The sequence below is a fragment of the Lynx canadensis genome, chromosome A1 (genome assembly GCF_007474595.2).
Source record: "Lynx canadensis isolate LIC74 chromosome A1, mLynCan4.pri.v2, whole genome shotgun sequence".
Classification (NCBI taxonomy): Eukaryota; Metazoa; Chordata; class Mammalia; order Carnivora; family Felidae; genus Lynx; species Lynx canadensis.
The window spans coordinates 101,080,475-101,105,378 of NC_044303.2; the positions used below are offsets into that span (position 1 = coordinate 101,080,475).

At 41.5% G+C, this 24,904-nt stretch overlaps 1 protein-coding gene across 1 annotated transcript in view; it reads left to right on the forward strand.

The window, feature by feature from the left end:
- SNX24 (sorting nexin 24) overlaps window positions 1–24,904 on the forward strand; it is a 161,142-nt gene that overhangs the window by 80,858 nt on the left and 55,380 nt on the right. The window contains exons 2-3 of the mRNA XM_030317150.1: window positions 8,365–8,448; window positions 20,466–20,570. Of these exons, the coding sequence (XP_030173010.1) occupies window positions 8,365–8,448; window positions 20,466–20,570 (189 nt within the window). The remainder of the gene's footprint in view (window positions 1–8,364; window positions 8,449–20,465; window positions 20,571–24,904) is intronic.

Sequence of the window (24,904 nt, forward strand, 5' to 3'; positions counted from 1 at the left end):
AGCTGACTGAGCCACCCAGGAGCCCCTCAGCATAACAATTTTGTAACCCAGACAACTTGGAACACGGGTCTGTAAGCTTTATTTGTGTATACAGTCCCCATCTGTATTTGGAAGGTTTTAAGTTATTTATTAGATACTTTTAGCATGTTAAAGGAAAAGCTTTATTTTTGCTTTCATTGGAAGTGAATAACTTTGTAGAGTACAAATTTCTGAAGGCAAGAGACTGTTCCACCTGGAATATGGGTTAAGTCTTTCTTTAGCTTAAGTTTATTTTATTTCTTTTTAAAAAAATTTTTTTTATTTTTTATTTTTTTTATTTTTTTCAATATATGAAATTTATTGTCAAATTGGTTTCCATACAACACCCAGTGCTCATCCCAAAAGGTGCCCTCCTCAATACCCATCACCCACCCTCCCCTCCCTCCCACCCCCATCAACCCTCAGTTTGCTCTCAGTTTTTAAGAGTCTCTTATGCTTTGGCTCTCTCCCACTCTAACCTCTGTTGTTTTTTTTTTTCCTTCCCCTCCCCCATGGGTTTCTGTTAAGTTTCTCAGGATCCACATAAGAGTGAAACCATATGGTATCTGTCTTTCTCTGTATGGCTTATTTCACTTAGCATCACACTCTCCAGTTCCATCCACATTGCTACAAAGGGCCGTATTTCGTTCTTTCTCATTGCCCTGTAGTACTCCATTGTGTATATAAACCACAATTTCTTTATCCATTCATCACTTGATGGACATTTAGGCTCTTTCCATCATTTGGCTATTGTTGAGAGTGCTGCTATAAACATTGGGGTACAAGTGCCCCTATGCATCAGTACTCCTGTATCCCTTGGGTAAATTCCTAGCAGTGCTATTGCTGGGTCATAGGGTAGGTCTATTTTTAACTTTCTGAGGAACCTCCACACTGTTTTCCAGAGGGGCTGCACCAATTTGCATTCCCACCAACAGTGCAAGAGGGTTCCCGTTTCTCCACATCCTCTCCAGCATCTATAGTCTCCTGATTTGTTCATTTTGGCCACTCTGACTGGCATGAGGTGATATCTGAGTGTGGTTTTGATTTGTATTTCCCTGATGAGGAACGACGTTGAGCATCTTTTCATGTGCCTGTTGGCCATCCGGATGTCTTCTTTAGAGAAGTGTCTATTCATGTTTTCTGCCCATTTCTTCACTGGGTTATTTGTTTTTCGGGTGTGGAGTTTGGTGAGCTCTTTATAGATTTTGGATACTAGCCCTTTGTCCGATATGTCATTTGCAAATATCTTTTCCCATTCCGTTGGTTGCCTTTTAGTTTTGTTGGTTGTTTCCTTTGCTGTGCAGAAGCTTTTTATCTTCATAAGGTCCCAGTAATTCATTTTTGCTTTTAATTCCCTTGCCTTTGGGGATGTGTCGAGTAAGAGATTGCCACGGCTGAGGTCAGAGAGGTCTTTTCCTGCTTTCTCCTCTAGGGTTTTGATGGTTTCCTGTCTCACATTCAGGTCCTTTATCCATTTTGAGTTTATTTTTGTAAATGGTGTGAGAAAGTGGTCTAGTTTCAACCTTCTGCATGGTGCTGTCCAGTTCTCCCAGCACCATTTGTTAAAGAGACTGTCTTTTTTCCATTGGATGTTCTTTCCTGCTTTGTCAAAGATTAGTTGGCCATACATTTGTGGGTCTAGTTCTGGGTTTCTATTCTGTTCCATTGGTCTGTGTGTCTGTTTTTGTGCCAAAGTTTATTTTATTTCTTAAAATAAGTTCCTGGAAAATCGGGTGTACACCCAAATTTTGAAATATTTTATCCTTGACTTCAGTTTAATTTCAGAGATACTATCACAAAGGAAGAAAATTGCCTCTAACATGTAATCATACCATACTTAGGAATGGAAATAGTGTCTTTAAAATTGTATCTACATATTCCATATTCTCTATATATGTACATATAATATATATATATGTATTATATGTATTCCATATATTCCATATCTTTTTAGCAGGTTTGTAACTTAGTAAATATAAGTGGGGGTAAATTTGGCAAAATTTTTGTAATTTATCTTGTGTTCGTCTCTGTGTGTAAGTCTGTTTACCGAAATAAGGACTATATTAATACATATAAAATATATGTCCATATGTTATAAAATGTATACGTATATTCCATATGTACATATATGTGTACATATATAATATACACGTATACATATAATGTGGGTTATATAATGTTATATAACATATATTTTATAATATAGATACACATATAATGCATACATTGTATATTATGTATTATGTTATATATAATATGTATAATATATATGTACATGTACAAGTACATATATAATATATACATTATTTTATATATGTATACATATATGTATAAATATACCTAAACATATACTGCTGGCCCTTGAGCAACATGGGTCTGAACTATGGGTCCACTTATATCTGGATTTTTTTTTAATAAATATAGTATAGTACTTTAAACATATTTGTTCTTCTTTATGATTTTCTTAATAACATATTCTTTTCTCTAGCTTACTTTATTATAAGAATACAGTGTATAATGTACACATAACATACAAAATATATGTTAATCAACTGTGTTATCAGGAAGGCTTCCAGTCAACAGTAGGCCATTCGTAGTTAAGTTTTGGGGGAATCAGAAGTTATATAAGGTTTCTCACTGCGTGCGGGGGGAGAGGGCTGGTTCCCCTAGCCTCTGCACTGTTCAAGGGTCAACTGCATAAACATGCATATAGACACACATATAAGCATATACATATATAAACACAATAAATATGGGACAGAATAGTACAGTAACTTGTACTGTAACTTAGTACTTAGGTAACTTAGTATATACCTCAGGGTCCTAATTAAAGTATGGTAACAGTTATACGTAGGAGTACTATGTAGCCATTAGAGAATTAGGTGTTTCAAAATGTGCTGATAAGATATTCAACATGTATTAAATAAATAAGGTAAAAAAATAAAAATAGTAGAAGTAGTACAACTGTGTGATGGGGCTCCAGTGTGTAAGAGAATAAAACACCTTCTATATACATGGGTACCTACAGAGCTTATATGTATGCGGACAACTTCTGAAAGGATATTTGAGATCCCTCTTGAATTGGCAAGGACTTATACAAGTCTCTTCTGTAAGAAACTTCTACTTTTAAGTTTACAGTCTGAACTTTTTGAAACTTTTCCCCCATCAGTACATTTTTTTTGTGTGTGTTTTTTTTTTTTTAGAAAAAACCATACAAGCTAACATTTGGAACCACAGTATTAAGAGATCGAGGGGGTAGTGTGAGCACAGAGCCTGGTAGGAGGAGGTAATATAAAAAAAGCACCTTGTACTCTGCAGAGTTGTATGCTTTTTATATAGATCATTGGTCTGATTCCATTGACAGGGGCACAGCCTCCAAATAGTTGAGGGTAAAGACCTCAGGACACCACCATTCCTGTCCCTGCCAGGTGTCTTCGCGTAGCACATATTTCTATGATGTTTAAAAACATGAGTATATGTGCATTGACTCACTCTTATTTGTTTATTTATAGAAATACTTGACAAATTTGGTATCAGACTGACCTTTCTTTTCTACTTAATGTCTCTTTTCTTTCCTCTGGCTGCTTTTCAGATTTTCTGTTTCTTACTGGGTTTAAGGAATTTGGTTATGATTTGCCTTAGATTTTTTTATTTTTCACATGTTTCTTGTAGTTGGATCCATTGATCTTGTTGGATCTTTGGGGCTATAGTTTCCATCCAATTTGGAAAATATTTGGTCGTGATTTCTTTAAATTTATTTGTCTTTTCCATCAGCCCTGTCTCCTCTCTCTCCTCTCCTGTGGGGACTCCAAGTATACATACATTCTGCTGTTTCAGGATGTTCCATGGTTTCCTGAAGCTTTGTTTGTTTTTTAGTTTCTTTCCCCTTCTCTTTTTCATTTGGCATAGTTGCTGTTGGTGGATCTTTAAGATCACTTACCTTTTCTTTTGCTATATCTAATCTGCTGTAAGTCCCATCCATTGTATTTTTGTGATAAGCAAAGACATTGTTGATTTCATCAGTGGAACCCAGACTTGCTGTGTGTGTTTTTATTATCTTCCGTGGATATGCTCAACCTTTCCTTTGGATACTTAAATGTAATAAATTACCTTAGAATAATGATTTTAATCCGTTTGTCTACTAATTTTATCATCTTTGTCATTTCTACATCAATTTCTCTTGATTGGTTTTTCTTATTATGATTGTATCTTCCTGCTTCTTTTTGATTGGATGCCAGGCACTGTAAATTTTATCTTGTTGGGTACTATTATTTTTATATTCCTAAAAATATTCTTGAGCTTTGTCTTGGCATGTGGTTAAGTTACTTGGAAACAGTTCGTACTCTCTAGGCATTGCCTTTAATGTTGTTTTTTGGGATTTGTGTTTGTTTGTTTTATTTGTTTGTTTATTTATGCTGCACTAGAAGAGCCTTTAGTCTACAGTTGATTTTGTCCCACTGCTGAGGCAAGACCTTTTTGAGAACTCTAACTAGTGCCTCAAGAATTATGAGGTTTTCTACCCTGACGTTTGGGGACAGGCTGTATGCCCAGTTGTCTGTCAGCTCTGAGCACTGTGTCTTCCCATCCTTTGGTAAACGTGTCCAGTCCCTTGTTTTGGGGAGGATTCAGCTGAATGTTGGAGGGAGAGACCACTGGCAGGTCACAGGAGTCCTCTCTGTGCACCTCACTCTTGTCCAGCATCCTGTCCTCAGAACTTGCTTCCCCTCACACCCACCAACTGCACCCTAACTCAGGGGACCTCAGGGCTCTGTTTGGGGTAACCATAGGGCTCCTTTTTGTTTCTTTTGTGTCTCACTTTTCTTCATTTCCTCGTGTCTGATGTCTTGAGAGCCATCTTTTCCACATATTTTGCCCAGTTTTGAGTTGTTCCACATGGGAGGGTCAGTCTACTCCCTGTTACGCCATCTTGAACAGAAGTGGAAATCACCCCGCCCTAGACTTTAACTTTAAAAAATTGCGGGAGAGGCACCCGGGTGGCTCAGTCAGTTAAGCGTCTGACTTTGGCTCAGGTCGTGATCTCATGGTTTGTGACTTCGAGCCCTGTGTCGGGCTCTGTGCTGACAGCTGAGAGCCTGGAGCCTGCTTTGGATTCTGGGTCTCTCTCTCTCTCTCTCTCACTCGCTTCGGCTCTCTCAAAAATAAACATTAAAAACAATTTTTTTTAATTTTTAAGCAGAAATTAAAAAAAAAAAAGTCCTTGTCCACCTACCCCTAGTCTGAAATTCCAGAGGCAGCCACATTCACCTTTTTCCTGGTATTTCTCTCCAGATGCTGTAGCTCTCACCTTTCTCAGAGCATGCTGTCTGAAACAGTACCCTGTTCAGTTGTGTCTCATTACCCTGATGCCTTGTTCTTCACGTGCTTATTTCCTGACCTCACCATATTCATTCATGTGTTTATAGTCAGCCTTCCTCACCAGATAGGCTGTATGTGCCGTGAAGCCTGAGCTCCTGTCCCTTTTGTTCACTGCTGAATCCTCAGAGCCTAGAGCAACCCCTGGGTACATTGTAGTCCCTCAAGCCCCTCAGTAAATATCTGCTAAAGACATGAGTGAATCAAATAAATCCTGCGCTTTTACTTTCCCAGCCTCTGCCTGTGCTGTCCCAACCCTAGAGGCAGGTAACAGCCTTGAGGAGTTTGCCAGGAAAACAAAGCAGGGAAAAAGATTTTCCAGGCAGCAGGGACAACATGTATCAGAAACTCTTAAAAAAAAAGGAGTGGGGTGGGGGGTGCTGCCATGGATTTCAAGAAAATAAGATTAAATAAATTTTTTTTAATGTTAATTTTTCAGAGATAGCGCATGCACACACACACACACACACACACACACACACACACCTGCAAGTGGGGGAAGGGCAGAGAGAGAGGGAGACACAGAATCCCACGCAGGCTCCAGGCTCCCAGCTGTCAGCACAGTGCCCGACCTGGGACTCGAACTCACAAACCACAACACCATGACCTGAGCCCGCGTCGGATGCTCAACTGACTTAGCTACCCAGGCGCCCGCAGAAAAATAAGATTTATGACATTGATGCCATTTCTTCACATCGGCCTGGAAATTCTGATTAACCAACTTCCTTTCCAAGATATTTTCCCAGAATTTAAAAGAAAAACCCCTAACGATATTAGGTATATTGTACGTTTTTTAAATGGCAACACGGTAAAAATAGTGGCATGAAAATGTACCACACACGGTGTCTGTGTGTGTGTGTGTGTCCACCCGCCCCGCCACCCACCCACGCCCTCGCGCCCCCCTGAACTGACTGACTGAAAAATAACTGTGGAACTTAGTAATGGAGCCATCTGGTCGATAGAAGGGATGACATTCCATGAGGCAGCCACTGTGTGATGTGTCTTATCCCTGGCCTTCAAGAGGGGTGACCCTGAGGGCTGACCCAGTAGGTTGAGCCTTTCTGAGTCTTCAACACTCTCCTCCTGTGTATCCAGCAGCAAACATGCCAATTAAAGTGGTATTTTTTGGTTTGGGTGTTCAAATTTTTGTTTACATGCTGATTAGTTAACATACAGTGCATTACTGGTTTCAGGAGTAAAATACAGTGATTCATCACTTCCATACAACACCCAGTGCTCATCACAAGTGCCCTCCTTAGTGCCCACCCCCCACCCACCTCCCTCCACCAACCCCTCCGTTCTTTATCTACCATGGTAGGTTTTGCGATGAAGCCTCATGTAACTGGACTCAGAATATAACTTCAATTGTCTCATGCAGTTCAGCAGATGGAAACTACTTTTATTGCCTCCACACTGTCCTGCTTTAACTCTGGGACCTGACACTAGAAAGGGATTCTGCATCCTATTAACCAAGCCCGGACATGGGAGCTGTGCTTCTTTTGTTTGTGTTTCTCAGGGTGTATTCCTCATCGGATTCCTGGCAGCATCTTTGAAGGAAAAGAATTTTCTTTATTGAATTAGTAACCAATTTTTTTTCTAAAAAAATAATACACATATATATGAGACTTTGAAGCATATGGATATGTTTTGAGAAGAAAATAGTTTCTATTTTCACTAATTGACCAAAGAAAAGTATATTTGGGGAGGTTTCCTGAAAAACCAAATGTTAGTATAAAATATTGATTAAATTCATAAATATTTACCATTTGCTTGATAAAAGCACGTTTCTTAAACGGAGTCAAAGAACAGACGACTTTGTTTCTGATTCGAAGAAGTACAAATATACAAATATTTTATGTTTGGTGATTTAATTTTGTCTTTTCAAATAAGTAATACATATAAGGTAGAAATACAGAGCCAGAGGGGATCTGATTTCATAATCACGGCATTGTGACCTCATATTTCATGTGCTACCGTTAAGTAGTTTTCTTTAGGGTTAAAGTAAGCATGCTTTTAACACTCTTTCGTGTCTTGTGACCTCAAGTTTAGCTTTTTCCAGAAGGGTGACTGAAAGAGGAAATAGGCTTACTAAGTAATTGAACAGTGTTCCTTCATCTTGGTGTTGACCACATCTCGCTTAGCAGAACAGGAGTTCAAGACAAACTCTTGAAAATAACAGATCACCTTCTCTTCCATTCTTGCCAAGCATCCTTCCCCCACCCCACCTTAACATTGTGTTTTCATGAGGATTTCACAATATCTCTCATCCCTTGTTCCCAGTCTTGACCCCGATGACCTAAGAATCAAGAAAATGTCATGTTAGTGCCTACTAATTAGCGCACCCAGAGAGCCTTTTCTTCTGGCCTTTCAACCTTCTGGAGGTAGGAACGCAAGCTGTCACTGGCATCATGCAGGGAAAATGAGCCTTTACTACGTTTTCCCTGTTTTGCAAACAGCGGAATAAGCCCAGCTGAGGCTACAGATGAATATGCAGCTTAGGAAGAAATTAACCTAAAATGCACTGCTGTTTGCCTGATTGTCTTCTAGGTGACACAGCATGGCCGGGCGTCGAAATACCCACCCGTAATGGAATGCTCCAGCCTGCTGTGTCTGCCAGACTCTCGCTGTTGTCAGACAATTTGTTTCAATACCATCATACTCATTGGTGAAATAATTTTAAGGGAGGAATGTGCTCTGATTTAAAAAGTTTAAGGAGCATCCGAATGCATTTAAGTTTCTGTTGTTTTTAGACACGTTACAGGGAGACCTTACTTGGTACTAACTAAAGCATTTGTCTGGAATGCTCATTAATCAGTGCTGTTGGACCAGGGTCTCCTGAGCCTTCTGGGTTTTGGGGGCTCAGCTACTGTAATTAAAGGGATGAAATATATCATGGTCACAAACTTACCACATCAGACAACTGAGGGGTTTGAACTGGTGGAATTAATCTTTTTTTAAATTTCTTTTCTTTAGGTGTTTAAGATAGAAGTACTAATGAATGGAAGAAAACATTTTGTTGAAAAAAGGTACAGCGAATTTCATGCCTTGCACAAAAAGGTAACTTTTTTTCCCTTTTCCTTGTATGTTAGATGCTGTAAGGTTAAGACTGTGTTTTCTGTGAGCATTAACAGTTCCTGGAACAATACAGTTTCTTTTATCATGACTGAGGTTTCCTTTTAAAATAAATTATTCAGTCCCTTAAAGGTGTGCTTTTTGAGTAGGTGGGTTTTCTGTTAAGGTCTTTTACATAAATAGATGTGAGGGTGTAAGCTCTTTGGGTGTTATGGGTTCACAAAGAATAAGACTGAGGCCTTATTTCATCCATGAAATACACTTAATGTGCTTTACAAAAAGGAAAGAAAGAAGCAAATGATGACTTTACAGGGAGAAATTTATTAAAATCAACTTACAGGTATCTGGAAAAGTAATATGCATGTCACATGTGTCCAGGAGCATTTGGGGAAAATGTAAAAGGAGAACATGCACGATCCTTTTGAATTGTAAAGGCCACTTTGTAAGACTGGCGTTCGAGTTCTTGGATTCATTTCATTAAAAGTCTGAGATAAAAGAAACAAGAATTCAAAAGGACTGGCTGAGTTTGGGGAGAAATGGTAAAGAAGAGAAGAGTGAATACTTTTTATTTTCTGACAAAATTTAATGTTTTGCAGGCTAGAAATTATTTTTGGGGTGCTGACATTACCTTAATATATATGTGTGTGTGTATATATACATTGTGTGTGTGTGTGTGTGTGTGTGTGTGTATATATATATATATATATGTATATATGAGTATATAAACACATGCATGAATATGCACACACATGTAAATGTATGCCATAATTCATTTTCTTCACTTCTGTTACTTTATTAGCTAAGAAGTTAGATGGGAAGATACTAAGTGAATATGTTAAGAAAGAGTCTATTCTTTTAATTTTATTAAAGACCTCTTAAATGTTCTGGAAATTATCAGTACATAAATCAAGTGACAGTGTGCTTACTCTATATTAAAAGTTCTTTGGTTATTTTTTTTAAAGTGAATTACCCCACTTTTTTTTTAAGTCAAGAGAATGGAGTATTCAGTATAAACTTTACCAGGATATTATTGAAAAATCAGTGAAACTGTTTCCCTCTGTACACTTTTCTCTTAGGATGGCAGGGGATAACATAAAAGTCATTCCTCAATTAAAATTTTGTTAAATCCAGATTCACTTCCAAAAGAAAGAACGCAGGTGGGTACAGATTTAAACCAGACGTTGCTGTTGGCTTTTAGGAAAGCTCCAACCTAGGAGTCTGAGAGAGGAACAAACCTGGACTCTGGGTCTCTGTGCCTTCGCGAGGGCTTCTGTTTTTGTTTGCTTGTTTTTCACGGAAGCAGATCCCAGGGAGATTTCTGCTGGGCACCTCCTGTAATAAATTCTGACGCTAAGATTAAAACCAGATCTCAGCCCCCTGCTCAGCCTCTGATGCCCAGGGTACGGACTAGGGCGCCTGTCACATGCAGGCTGCCTTCCTAACCTCCTAGCTCACCATGACCTCGACACAACCCAGTTGTCCCCAGCAGATATTCCAGGAGCAGCTCCACACCAGGCACAGCTGGGTGACTGCCAATTAGGCCCGCCCCGAGCGAGAGCCTGCCGTGCTTCTAACCAGTGCAGGGTCGTTCCCCCCGTGCTCTTCTCGAACAGGATTTTATTTTCTCCCCAGCGATTATAGGCAGTTCTTAGATACTCAGAGTCAGAAAAAAATTCCTGGGTTTTCTGGGATTCTTGTCTCAATTTCTGCATTTCGGTTAAGAAGGTTAGCTATTCTTACAATCATATAATCAGGCCTATACCAGAGTTGAGAGAGTAAAAATTCTCAAACGTCTCAATTTTGTGTGTTTAAAACATCCTGGCTGGTACATAGAGATAAAAATAGCTTTGTGAGGCAGAGTTTTAGTTACGGATTTACTTGCCCCATTGCGACCGTATTAGATTTGGCTAAAAGGTTACCATAGAAGCTAGTTAAGGACAGATCATGGTAGTAGTGTGTGCAAAAAACAGAAATCTGTCATCTTGAGTGTACAACTGTGTTAAGGATTGAAATCAGCCAAAAATTTACTCAGAATCCACAAGCTCTACTGATCGCTGCTGCCTGTGGTACAACTTGACCTTTTTATTACATTTTGATACCCCAGTTTCCGTATTTGAATTCTGTGATGTGTTCCGAGTGCTATTTCTTTTTAAGACTTTATTTTTAAGCGATCTGTGCACCCTGCACGGAGCTCGAACTCACAGCCCTGAGATCGTGAGTCACACGCCCCACTGACTGAGCCAGCCCAGCGCACCTTGGCTGTTACATTTTTATCGAAAATATTTTCCTTTTAAATTCAGTCAAGTCTATTATGTAGTTTTCTTGTAATCCTCAACTATTTCTGTGCTGTGTGCAATTTGCTGTGCTGCTAGTGTCCTGGTTTTTCCGAAATTTTACTTTGCCTTCTCACTTGTTAAAAGTGTTTGGCCAGTGTCCCCAAGTTAATTCTAAAATGATAAATGAGCTATTAACAGGTGCTTTGCATCTTTAGAATAACAGGGGCATAGCTCTTCTGTGTGCCTCAGACAAAAATGCTTCCTGGCTTATTGTCGGGCTAATTTTGAGGCAGAAGGTGAGACTGTTACCCATTTCACAGTTCATCTGGTTGTCTAAAGAAAGTTCTTAATGATTATCACTTCTCCCAAACTTTAATAATTGGTTTTTTTATAATTTTATTTTTTTAAATTTTTTGATGTTTATTTATTTTGAGAGAGAGAGTAGGGAAGGGGCAGAGAGAGAGAGGGAGACCCAGAATCTGAAGCAGGCTCCGTTACTGTCAGCACATAGCCCAGTGCAGGGCTCGAAGTTATGAACCATGGAGATCATGACCTGAAGCATGAGCTGAAATCAAGAGTCAGACACTTAACCACCTGAGCTACCCAGGCGCCCCTATACAAAAACATTATCCCATTCGTTTACACTTTTCTCAGGATTTCTTTCTATTTTTGGGGAACATTCAAAAGGTGTTTTTTGTTTTTTCATTTTTTTCACACCATAAAGCTAAACCTTGCAGGAGGTTTGGGGACAGGGTAAATAACCCATTGTTACCCACACATATTTCTACTCTGCTACCATAATGGCTGTTTTCCTTCTTTTCTTGAAGTTTTTGTTTGTTTGGTTTTTTTTAAAGATTTTATTTTTAAGCGTTCTCCCTACCCGACGTGTGGCTCAAAATCACAACCCTAAGATCAAGTCGATTACTCCACCAACTGAGCCAGCCACGTGCCCCTTTCTTCGTGAATTTTTTAGTAAAGCAAATGCTGCTGGGCTAACCATGTTCCTGCATGGTGGTAATTACGGTGTCGAAGTTAAGTGTGTAGGCTCTGGAAGCAGAACTTTCCTGAGTCTGCCTTTACCTCTTCCTGGCTGTCAAGTTCATGGAGCAAGTTACAAGATCTTTCTGTGTCTCACGTTCCCCATTTGGAGAATGGGAATAATTACAGTACTAACGTCATAGGATTATTTTACAAACTAAATGACATTGTGTGTGCATCATATGGTAAACTTCCAATTATTGATGGCTTTCATTAGATATAATATTTTCCATATTCAGGGTGGTTTCCTTATGCTAGATTGCAAAAAGAAGCTTTCTCTGTCAAAGGATTTGCATATATCCTACCAAATTTCTTTTCACGATGGTTATAGCAGATTTAAAATGCAGCCAGCACATTGGAAAGTACCACAAAATCTCATTGTGTTTGAATATTACCCCCCAAAATTATATTTATTTACTTTAGCAAACAATGTATGTTGCCTTGTTGCTGTTTTCATTGGTGTGTCTTAAGTTTGTTGAGAAGTTGTATTCCCTGAGTGCCTGGGTGGCTCAATGGGGTTAAACATCCGACTTCAGCTCAGATCATGATCTCACCATTCTTAGGTTCGAGCCCCGCATCGGGCTCTGTGCTGACAGCTCAGAGCCTGGAACCTGTTTCAGATTCTGTGTCTCCCTCTCTCTGCCCCTCTCCTGCTTGTGCTCTGTCTGTCTCTCTCTCAAAAAAAAAAAAGAAACATAAAAATAAAAAAAGAAGTTGTATTCCCTTTTTTTGGACTGGTCTATCTACTAGAGTCTGATTTATTTTTACCCGTTAGTTTGTGTGGCCTGCTAATAAAATTTTAGCCATTAGCTGAAAGTACTTTTCACACAGGACCTTTTGGCCCTGATATTTATTTTAATTTACAAAAGCTTTAAATGTGTATGTTATCTGTTACGTCAGTTTTCACTCTCTCAGATTCTGAATAGTAGTCATTTCTTCCAGAGTGGTGATGAGTATCTGCTTCCATTTTCTCTTAGCTTTTCTAGATTGGTATTTTTCATAGTGTGCACCTTGGACCATCTGTAACAGAACAGTATTGAATGACGTGAAGATTCTGTGTACTACCGGGACATGCTGAATTAGAATCTCCGTGATGGAGCCCCGTAATGTGTCCTTTATTTTTATTTATTTGTTTATTAAAAATGTTTGTTTATTTTGACAGATAGAGCATGAGTCAGGGAGGGGCAGAGAGAGAGGCAGAGAAAGAATCCCAAGCAGACTCCCCGCTGTCAGTGCAGAGCCCCATGTGGGGCTCACGAACCGGGAGATCATGGCTCTAGCCAAAATCAAGAGTCAGATGCTCAACTGACTGAGCCACCCAGGCACCCCAGTTTTCTGCCCTTTAAATCAGGATCCCAGGTGATCTCAGTGCCTCTTGAAGTCTGACAGTTCCTATTGTGTGGTTATATTTTTAGAGGCATGTCTTAGACAACCCTCCTCACCCACCCTCTGCCTATCAGGTGCACTGAAGCCACAAGGTTTGAAACCTCAGGGGTCTTATCTGTGTTTCTCTTACCTCCTGTGTTCAGAGCGTCACCAAGTCTCGTTGATTCAGTCTTCCAAATTTCTATAATGTGCACCATTTAATTTTCCTCTTCTCTTTTTCCCTCCCAAGCCAGAGTCTTACTAATTGTCTAAGTATTGCTTTAGCAATTTCTGATCCTTGTCTTCTGATTCTTTCTCTGCTACAGATCAGTTTCCCTAAAGCACCATTTTCATCATTCTGTGGCGCAAACGCATTGAAATGGGTCGGTGCTGTCAACCGTATCATGGACATTGACCCTCACGACCACTTATCTTAAACTCTCTATTAGTTTCCAATTACTGGGAGGATTAGTCATCACAAACGTAGTGGCTTAAAGCAACACGCATTTATTATGCATCGGCGGGCCTCGTTCCCCCTGGGAGGCTCTGGGAGAGAATCGTTTCCCCGCCTTTTCTCACTTACAGAAGCTGCTCAGAGTCTGTGGCTTGTGGCCTCTCCATCTCCAAAGCCAGCAGTATGGTTGGTCACTGCGGGTTCTGTTTCTATCATCACCTCTGCTGTCTCTGCCTCTACCCTCTCTGATGATGACACTTCCGCCTCTCCTTTGAGATTCCATTGGCCGTACCTGCATACCCCAGGATAATGTCTCCAGCTCAAGATGCTTGACTTAAGCCCATTCTTTGGCCAGGTAAGGGGACACAGTCTTAAGTTCTAAGGGTCAGGACATGGACATCTTTTGCAGGAGGGAACCGTTAGTCTGTCAACCACAAACTCCTTTTCTAGTTGACCTTATTTCTCACTTTCTCATGAGAAAACAGCGGTGGCAGCCAATTAGTCTCCCCACTCACCCTCGTGTAAGAAGATCGCTGTCTGTCTTTGCCGTGCTGAATGGCCTTCCCTCTGTGTTCTGATCTGTTCAAACCAAACTGAAATACTTCACGTTCTCCTTCTTTCCTGGGAGTTTCTTTTATTCCCTCAGGTCTTTGTTCTTGGAATTGCTGTTCCTTTATTTTATTTTATTTTTTTTAAAAGTAATCTCTCTGCCCAACGTGGGGCTCAATCTCATGACCCCAAGATCGAGAGTCACATACTGTACTGACTGAGCCAGCCAGGCACCTCCTCGTCTTCCTTTAGAGTAGACGTTTCTGCTTAAATTTAAAGCATGTAAGAGATCATTAAAATTTACTTGTCTCTAAGTCTTGTCTAACTAGAAGACACTTTTTTGGGGGTTTTATACACGTCGGGACCGTATCTTATCTTTCATATCTTCCTCCCTGCCTGTTAGCGTTGGGCACGTATTAGGCATTAAATAAGTAGTCGGCAAATGGGATGTTTGGAGGACATTCTGCATATTTATGAATTAACTGGAGGAATGTTTTGGCTAAAAAACTCATTTCTATTGCGGGAGTTCAGTTCCCTGTAATTTCCATCCCAGGTTACACGAGTAATTCCTTTGTAGCTGTGTAGTCCCAGATGGGACCGGCACGCACACCACACTGCAACCCAAGCGGGCCCCCACTTTGTTCCTCTCTGTTCACTCTTAGCCTCGTATCTTTAAAAAAAAAAAAGTTATGGGGATTCCTCGCTACTGTTGAGGCCCGGCGGTGATGGGAAGAGCCTTAGGCTTGTATGAGTTTCCCCTGTGCCCCAGTGGCACCTGCCCGCATCTCCTGTAGACAAGCAAGTTACCACTTTAAATGGTGGTCCTTGAGAACAGCTCTGCCTCCCCAGGCCCACGGTCACGGGCGTGCGGAGAAAGTCCTGCCCTGCATGGCCAACTGGGGAGCATATTTTACATGCCTTCTCAGCTGTTCACTTTCCGTTCCGGCCCAGAGGTTTCAGGGAAATACGGTGCTGGTTTGTTACGAAATTAACTGTCCTCATTCTTGTTATTGCCTACTTTTGGCTTGAATAAAATAGTACATTCTTATATTTAAATTAATGAAGTACACATTTCAAAAGAACCCGAAGCTGCCATATGGGGTCACACCAGGAGTGAAGCGCCTCATGTAGTGCTTCTAGAGGGAACCCTGAGGACGGACGGGTACCGAGGTGGAGGGAAAGGTTGAATTTTACCCCAAAGGCTCCTCACTTCTTTCCTTAACCTTTTTGTCACATATCCAGCTCTTTGTTTAGGTGCTTGGGAAAGTATCTGTGTTCCTTTCTCTGGAAGATTGGCACTACCACCAGTGAATACGTGGGACATCTGTGTGGAGGAAAGTCTGAGTAAACTCTTTGAATGGTATAAAGAGGAAAGGGAGGGGTGCCTGGCTGGCTCACTCGCTGGAGCGTGTTACTCTTGATCTTGGGGTCGTGAGTTCGAGCCCCACGTTGGGCATAGAGATTACTTACAAAAACCTTTTAAAAATTAAAAAAAATAATAAAAATAAAAAGATGACTCCAGGCAGAGGGGATTGTGCCTTCAGTATCACGGAATCTGGTGGCTATCCGTGTGGATCAGAAAGGCCGTGTGGCCGGACGCAGCATGGCCAGAACAGTTAATCATCCCATAGAGTGGCAGAGGAGTATTTATCTTGTGAGCAGCTGAGCCCTGCTGGAAACATATTGTCTTGGGTTTGTCTCTCCTCATCTAAAGCAATTCATTACTCACCTACAAACGCTGTCACAGATCCCCGCAGCTATGATGATCGGCCTCCTCCATACTCCTGACATAAATAAAAAGGAAAAGTGTTTTCAGTACTCTATCTTCAAGATTTAAAAAAAAAAAAAGGAGAGACAGATAATGGAGTTGATTTTCTATTTTACAATGTAAGAAATGTCACGATTCAACAGTTTTTTTTTTAATGTTTATTTATTCTTGAGAGAGAGTGAGCAGGGAAAGGGCAGAGAGAGAGGGAGACACAGAATCTGAAGCAGGGAGAAGCAGAGAGAGAGGGAGACACAGAATCCGAAGCAGGTTCCAAGCCTGACGTGGGGCTCGAACTCACAAGCTGCGAGATCATGACCTGAGTTGAAGTCGGATGCTTCACCGACTGAGCCACCCAGGCGCCCCACGATTCAACAGTTTTAAAGGAAGTTTCCTGAGGTTTAAATTGTAACCGAATAAATTTATTACCACAGAATACTTGAGCATTTTTGGCTTTGTCTCTGTTTGAGAAATACCTCAAATGGTGTAGAGATGAGATATATATTTATTCCCATACAGTCATAAATGGTTTCTCTCTCTCTCCCTTGTTCCTCAGTATTGGATCAGTCTCATAAATAAATGAACATGTGCTAGTGTTTCCCATTTAACGTAATACCTTTGCCTCCCTGCTTCCCTCCCATGTTGCCCGCATTACTCTCCTTTCTTGGTAGAATTCCTTGAAAATGGAGGCTCTGCTCTATCCCTTCCTACTCCCTCCTTACCCACTGTTTGACTTCCCCAGCCTGGCTGGGCAGTCAGACTGTGCCCGCTTCTTGGAACCCTTTCTTGTCTGAAGGTGCGGTTTCACCCCCTGCTCAGTGCCTGCCTGCTTCTCTGCCCTGCCTCTCAGAATCAGAGATCTCTGCCATTGTAGCCATGTCCCATTGCAGTGTAAGGAACTGCCACTCACTCAGCAGCTTAAAACAAGACAACTGTATCATTTGGGAGTTTCTCTGGAGCACGAGTCCAGGCACAGGTGTACGGGGTTCTCTGCTTAGGGTCTCACCAGGTGGGCATCCAGGTGTGGCCAAGGCTATGGTCCCATCTGGGGCTCAGGGTCCTCTTCCAAGCTTGTTTAGGTGAAAGTAGGTTTATTGCTGTCATGGGGATGAGCCCCCCCCCCTTTTTTTTTTGCTGATTTTTTGGCCAAGGGTAGCTCTCAGCATCTATGCCATGTGGTTGGAACATGGCAAAGCCATGAGTCTGTGTGCTAGGACCGGGTCTCATAAAAGGTAACTTCATCAAAGGAACGGCTGTCCTGCCCACATTCACTGATCCCATATGACCCCATGGGAGGGGATTATGTAGGCACACATGCACTAAGGGGCAGGGATCTTGGGAGCTGTCTTCAGATTCTGCCATCACGGCAGTTTTTTCCCATCTGTGCCAACAGAGAAACACCCCACTGTCACGTCATCTAGTTTCATGGTTCTCAGTACCACTTAACGTATTCTGACACCTAGATCTAGACTCCTTTCCACCTGCCTACATCTTATCTCTATGTGAGTGCCTCGGGGGCATCTGAGACTTAGAATCACCAAAACTAAACAATGGATTCCTTTGTGCCAGGAGTATTTTTCATTGGATATATTAGGAACTTGATTAAGTTTCTTAAACAGGTGCAAGAAGATTCTCACATTGCAACAAAACTAAAAGCAGACGCTCCAAGTTGATGTTGCAGTTCCGCAGTATCCATATTCCAAGTTCCTTCTGGTCTTTCTGCTTTACCGTCTTTATTTTAGCACGCGCCTTTCACTCTTCTGGTTACAGTACAGCGGCTGTCGCTCCAGGAGTGCTTCGAGTTTCTGTCAGGAAAAAGAGCCCCATTATAGTGCTGCTTGATTATGGAATCTCTCATGACCTCCTTAAAGTGAATTTATATTAAGTCATGCCCTTGCTCAAGACATTCACTAAGCTTCCCATTTAAAATGATATGGGGGCACCTGGGTGACTCAGTCAGTTTTGGCTCAGGTCATGATCTCACAGTTCGATGATGGGTTCGAGCCCCATGACAGGCTCTGTGCTGACAGCTCGGAACCTGGAGCCTGCTTTGGATGCTGTGTCTTCCTCTCTCTCTGCCTCTCTCTCTCTCTCTCTCTCTCTCTCTCTCTCTCTCTGTCTCTCAAAAACGAATAAACATTAAAAAAAATTTTTTTTTAAAAAGGAGCAATGTGTGAGGAGAAAAACTTGTTTATCTGAGTTTTTGAAACTTTGAAAGACAATTGTGATTTCCTAGGCTGCTGTCTAGGCATTTAACAGTATGATAACCCTGCTCACACCCAGAGTCTGGACATTTAGGTAAGGACCTGAGTTCAGGATTCCCTCCATACATTCCCACTTGGCTTTCCTGGCACCTTTTAAAATAACCATTTGGAGTCAAGCCCTCGGAAATTTGGTGACCTCAGTCCTGACCAGCTGAAAGTGATCAGTGATAGGTGCTTGTCACCCTGCTGTCTTGTCTCCTGCTTGTTCCTGACCTGCCACCCCTCCCCCGCTTCTGGGGTCTCTGACAAGTCTTCTGACTCTCTTTCCTCTCCGCGGGTGTAGTGAAACCTTGCCTTCATTCACAGCAAGCCCATAGGGTCCATTTCCCCAAAGTGGGAGCTCAGGTGTTCAGGACGTATGCCCCTTACTCAGCAGGTCGTAATCTGCACATTCTTTTCTTTTTTTATTGTTTATTTACTCATTTATATCTTAGCGAGCAAGAGAAAACAAAAGAGCAAGGGCGAGAGTGTGTATGAGAATTGGAAAGGAGCAGAGAGAGAGAGGGAGCCGGAGAATCCCAAGCAGCCTCCGCGCTGTCAGCTCAGAGCCCGATGCAAGGCTCGCTCTCACAGAGTGTGAGATCATGACCTGAGTCAAAATCACGAGTCAGACGCCTAACCAAGTGAGCCACCCAGGTGCCCCTTTAATCTCTATATTCTTACTTCCAACACCAGGTCTGGCTTCCCGCTACACAGTCTCAGCAGGGTTTCCAAATTTTTAATTAGAACACTAAACTTCATTCCATTTGAGTCCGTGTGTTGGTTTCATATTGCTGCTCTAACATGTTAGCACCAACTGAGGGCTTAAGACAACAGATATTTATTTTCTTATTCTTCTTGTGGTCAGAAGTCCACAACGAGTTTCCCTGGGCTAAAATCAAGGCATCCCCAGGCTGGAGGGGTGCGTCCATTCCCTTTCCTTCTAGCTTCTCGAGGTCCGCTGGGCTCTCGACCCTCCCTCTGTCAATGAAGCCAGCCACGTGGCATCCTCCAGGCTCTCTCTGAATCGGAGCCTCCTGCTTCCTTCTCATCGGGCATCTTATTATTTCAGTGAGCCCACCTGGATAGTCGAGGAGAATTGTTCCATTTTAAGACCCCTGTGCAGGGGCGCCTGGGTGGCTCAGTCGGTTAAGCGTCCGACTTCGACTCAGGTCATGATCTCATGGTCCGTGAGTTCAAGCCCCGTGTCGGGCTCTGCGCTGACAGCTCAGAGTCTGGAGCCTGCTTCGGATTCTGTGTCATCCTCTCTCTCTGACCCTCCCCTGTTCATGCTCTGTCTCTCTGTCTCAAAAATAAATAAACATTAAAAAAAAAAAAAAAAAAAAAAAGACCCCTGTGCAAAGTACCTGGCCATGTAAGGTGGCCTTCACAGGTTAGGATGTTGATGTCATAGGATGAGTCTCCCACAGGCAGCGCTAACTCAGGTTCCAGTAGAATTTTTCTTTATATATGTTGTCCCTTAAAACTGCTGCCCAGAAAGGCTTAGCTGAGAACCGTGATTTTTCATGAACAGAATTTGGACCTAAATCTTAGGAGCATTGGAAGGATCAGTCTCTCTGTTTTAAAAAACTTAAGTTCATTCTATCAGAGACCTTTTGAGAAACTCTCCAAGTAGTTTGGTCTAGTTTACGTGTCATTTCCAGCAAGATAGTTAGAAACATTGCATTTTATTTTGCTTTTTTATGTGAAATAATATGTAGAAAGACTTTACTTCTTCTGAGCAAAATTTCATTATATTAATTGATTTTGAAAATTATAGGGGTGCCTGGGTGGCTCAGACGGTTGGGTGTCCGACTTGAGCACAGGTCACCATCTCACGTTGTGAGTTCAAGCCGCACGTCGGGTTCTGTGCTGACAGCTGAGACCCTGAAGCCTGCTTCAGGTTCTGTCTCCCCCTCTCTCTGCCATTCCCCTGCTTGTGCTCTCTGTTTCTCAAAAATGAATAAACGTTAAAAAATAAATTTAAAAAGATTATAAATGTCTTTACCTCCATTATAATGCATTTACTGAGCTTTAAATTTTTTGGAAAAAAGTAATCCAGTCTGAAATACTCAGTGATATACAAGCATAGCAAAATCTACCAAAACCATAAAACGCTTATCCCGAAACCTAAACACTTAGGAAAGCCAAGTAAAGAATTTGTTACCGAAATTTCACTGTAATTATACTTTCTCATATCTTTTTTATTGGAGATAGTTGTGGCTCATTTTCTTTTACTGCCTTTCCCCCTCAAATAATGTCTTTATAATTGAGACATTTTTCTGTATTTTTGTTTGTTTCTATCTTTATAGCTTAAGAAATGTATAAAAACTCCAGAAATCCCTTCTAAACATGTTAGGAACTGGGTCCCAAAAGTCTTGGAGCAACGACGACAAGGTTTGGAAACATATTTACAGGTAAGATGTGTTTAGATCCTCAGTCAATAAAATGCAGTTTAAATAAATTTATGTCTCGATATTTTTTTTGTCAGAACTTCTGGCTGAGAAGCAAAATGTATCAACAGTCAAACATTCTAGATTAAAATAAAGAAAGTTTAAAATTAAAAATATGTTGTCAGTTGGTCCTTTTAGCTTTAATGAAGTTGTATTTGTAATTGGTTCTCTGGATCGAGGAAGTGAAAATTTAGTATAAAGGTAAAAACTGATGTAAAGCAAATCTGTCCATTTTTAATTCAGCTCTGTGAATTACTTTTTGCTTTTTGTTTGCTTTCCAAGATTTATTGCTTTCTCATGGCATTCCTAGCCTTTAGTTTTGGGTTTTGAGGACATAGAGAAACTGAATTTTTGTTGGGCCTGGCCAGTCCATATATGGAATCAAGTTGAGAACAAGTGCATAAAAATTAATTGCCTCTGATGAAGTGTCGGCTTCTTTGAAAATTAGAATGTGTGCTTGTGAAAGAATGCGATAGGAGGCTCTTTTCTGCAGCTGAGAGGAGCAAGTGGAACTATTGAGGGAAGGAAGAACAACGCTTGTCCTAAGTGACAGGAAAAGCAAAAGAAAAGATAGAGCAGTGCCAACTTCTCTCTGTTTTTAAATATAAAAGGCTAAAGGCCTCAGATGAATATTTCATGTAGTCATTAATCCGAAGAGAACCACACAGGGCAGGTGCAGGGATGGCACAGGTCAGGTGTTCAGCCAGGACACTGAACAATTGACAGGCATGGGAATGACCCAGGTGAGCATAGCTGGGAAGATAAGGAAGAGCAGAGCTGGACCTCACCTGAGGGTTATGGATTCACCGTGATGAGCTATCCGTTTGAGACATGTTACATCACAGAAACAGCAGCTGTTACTCTCCTTTTTATGAATAATACCTTGTAACCCCTGTAAGCTTTAATCTTAGGGTGGGTTCTGTGCAGGCAGGTAGCTGGAGGCTCTGGGAAGCCAGGACCCAGTTTCCACGACAGAGTTTTTCTGGGTGGTTGTGCCTGAATCGCTCTTGGTTACAAGGGGAGGATACGCTGTCACTGCACGCTTCAGATGACTCTCTCCCACTAGAGAGATGCCAAGAGCCTCTTGGTGGCCTTGCATAGTTTTCTTGGTCTTGATGGTGTTCTCCAAGGAGAGTTGACATGCTGGAGACCTTGCGATCGTCTGAGGAGGGCTGTCTTGACTGTTTTTGTTCTCTTCCTTTGGGCATGGCGGTTTTCACTGCCTCTCCCTGAAAGTGGGAGATTAAAGGAAAGGGGGACCACAAAGGACGGGAACATGTGTGGCTGTGTTCCCTGGGACTCTGTACATGGAGCTGTGAGTGTTCCCAAGTTTCTGGCAGCATTGCAGAGCAAAACCAAAGCAAAAAACCAAAACACGAGACTTTAGACATTGTGTATGCAAAGGGTAGAAAGTCATGTTCTCTGTAATTAAATGGAATAGGTAAACAGTGCATTCTTACTCATAAGCCAGATTTTCCACGGATATTGTATATCTTCAAGCTTTCGTTGTGAAGAACGCTTTCCTCTTTTTCCTCCCATTGTCTTTGACACATGACTTCCATTACTACTTAGTGTAAACATTTTAAGTTGTTTGTACTTTGAATATAAATATGCAGATAAAATCATCTGGCACCGAGAGGAGTTTACAGTGACTCTCAAATTGGGCTTGGAATTTTCTATTCTCAGAAATGGGGCTTGAAAGATGTGGTTGAGGGACCAAAAGGGCTTGGTTCCTGTTGTGAGTTTAATATTCGTTTTCTTGTCACTTCGGTCTCCAAGGAGTTGCAGGGAGCCTTCTCTTCTCCCTTTTCTACCTGATTCTCTTTGTGGGCAGTGGGAGCTAGGTGGAAGTTGGAAAGATGAGTGGGAATGCTTTATCTGTCCCAGGTGATAACCCTGGGTTATGCATCATTTTGGGATAACTTGTGGTATGTAAGCCTCTTGAGGAGTAAGACAGCCTCCATGATCTTACGGTTCATGAGTTTGAGCCCCATGTCAGGTTCTGTGTTGACTGTGCAGAGCCTGCTTGGGATCCTCTCTCTCCCTCTCTGTCTGCCCCTCCCCGCCTTGTGCTCACTTGTTCGCTCTGTCTCTCTTTTTTTCAGAATAAATAAACTTATATTAAAAAAAAGGAGTAGGCCAGTCTTTTCATGAACTGGCTCTTTTCTGGCCCATGAACCTGAGAGAGTATTATAGCCCAAGTCAGAACATCTAAAGCTCACTGTGACCTTAGACGTTACCTAGTCCAACCTGCCTCCTGCCCTTCATTTACGTTCATGATTGTCTGTCTGGCCTCACTTTCCCACCCGTAGAACAGGCAGATTAGCCTTTGAGAGGGCCACAGAAAACACTTGTCCAGAGATCAACTAGTACATTCTGGACCATGGGTGAGTGCAACACCATTCCCTAAGGTGGCCCACACTGCTCTTTTATTTTAGAGATGGAGAAACTGAGGTGTAGTATGGTTACAAAACCTGCCTCACTTCCTGGAATTTATTAGTTAATGGGATGGCCTGAATGTTAGTTTCTTAACTCTCAGGAGGCTCTTTTCAAGCTGCATTGTAGAGTTTCTAATTTTTCAGCCTTGACATAGTTTTACTTAAGGCTATATTAATAATTGTAAAAGAAATGTCCTTATAATCATAAACTTTCTCAATTTATTTAACTACCTACCCCCATCTCCCTTGATAGATTGATAGATTGGGAGTTTTTAAAATCTATAACTGGATTATTTAGAATCCTACAGGGGCAGCTGGGTGGCTCAGTCGGTTAAGCATCCAACTTCCTCTCAGGTCATGATCTCGTGGTTTGTGAGTTCGAGCCCCATGTCAAGAGCCTGGAACCTGCTTCAGATTCTGTGTCTCCCTCTCTCTCTGCCCCTCACTGTTCATGCTCTGTCTCTCCCTCTCTCTCTCTCAAAAATGAATAAACATTAAAAAAGTAAAAAAAAAAAAAAAAGAATTCTTAGGATTCATTGTGTCTTCCAACTGGAAAAGTTCCATAGCTTCTCTCTGGTTGTGAAATTGTTCCATAAAGTACATGTACACCTACTCTGCAATGAAAGATAAGACACAAAGAGGGCCTAACCAGGTCTAACGTCGCAGAGCCCCAGAAAGAAGGGAGAGGGGAAAATACAAAAGTAGGGGAGGAAATAATCAAAGGAAAAAGAGTTGAACATTTTCCCCGGCTGGAGGCTGTGAGCCTTTACATAGACCAGGTGCCCTGAGGGCAGAACCCAGAGAACCATAGAAGCCCTCCAGGGCTCGGACACAGCTGGCAAAATTTCAGTATGTCAGAAATAAAGATCCATACTCTTCCAGAAAAGAAAAACAAACAGTGGGCAAGGTTGAGGTTCCGCCCTGGCCTCATTTTCTTATCTGAGACTGGTCGAATGGGCGGGTCCCTCTCCGTTCTTCAGTAGCAGCGTGAAATCGCAAGCTGGCCGGGCTTAGACAAAGACTTTTCATGCGTATTTCTCATGCGTCACTTGTTGCAGTAATGTGAGATTTATGTTTCTGAGAAAGGGACACACATCTCATGTCATTTACTGAAGAACAACAGCAGTTTACGTTTTCATCTTATTCATAAGGAGGGAACAACAGTTAACTCTGCAGTGAGTGTTGGGAGCTAGAGATCCAAGTGACCCATAGAAAGCAAGACTAAGGATAATCTCAGCCAGAAAGAAATGCCTTAAAAGAAAAGTTCACTTAGAGAAAACAGTCCACAGCTGGTGTGGGGGTTGTCAAAAAGCACTTGCAGAGTGCTATAGTCAGAGGACCCGATTACCTGACTAGCCTGCCCCTCATTTGTTTTTTGAACATGTACAATATAGTACAATGTTCCCTTGGGCCAGTAGTCTGGTGGACCAGAGTATTATATTTTTTAACTCTTCCTCTAGTGCATGAAACATTTATTAAAATTGACATCGTGTGCTTGAAAACGCGTATTCTCTAATTCTTGAATGCACTGAGCTATATATAATCAAATGAAGCTGGTTAAGTGTGCTATTCAGTCAAACGTGGCTTTTTGATCTGCAAGAAAAAGGTGTGTTCAAATTTTCCACTTACGTTTCAAGGATTGATCGCTCCTATGATTGAGCTTAGTTCAAACATCCATCCTTTCTCTCTTGGTCCCTTTTTTTGTGAGCTTTTGCTTTTGTTGCCCACGTTTGGATTGGTAGCAGATTTCCCCTGCCCCCAACCCCCCTTTTTCTCTTTCCATTTTCCTTCCTCTGTTAGTTTGCATCTATTCTTGTCATAGTTACCTGTTCTCTTTAGTCTCCTCCTGAGCACAACAAG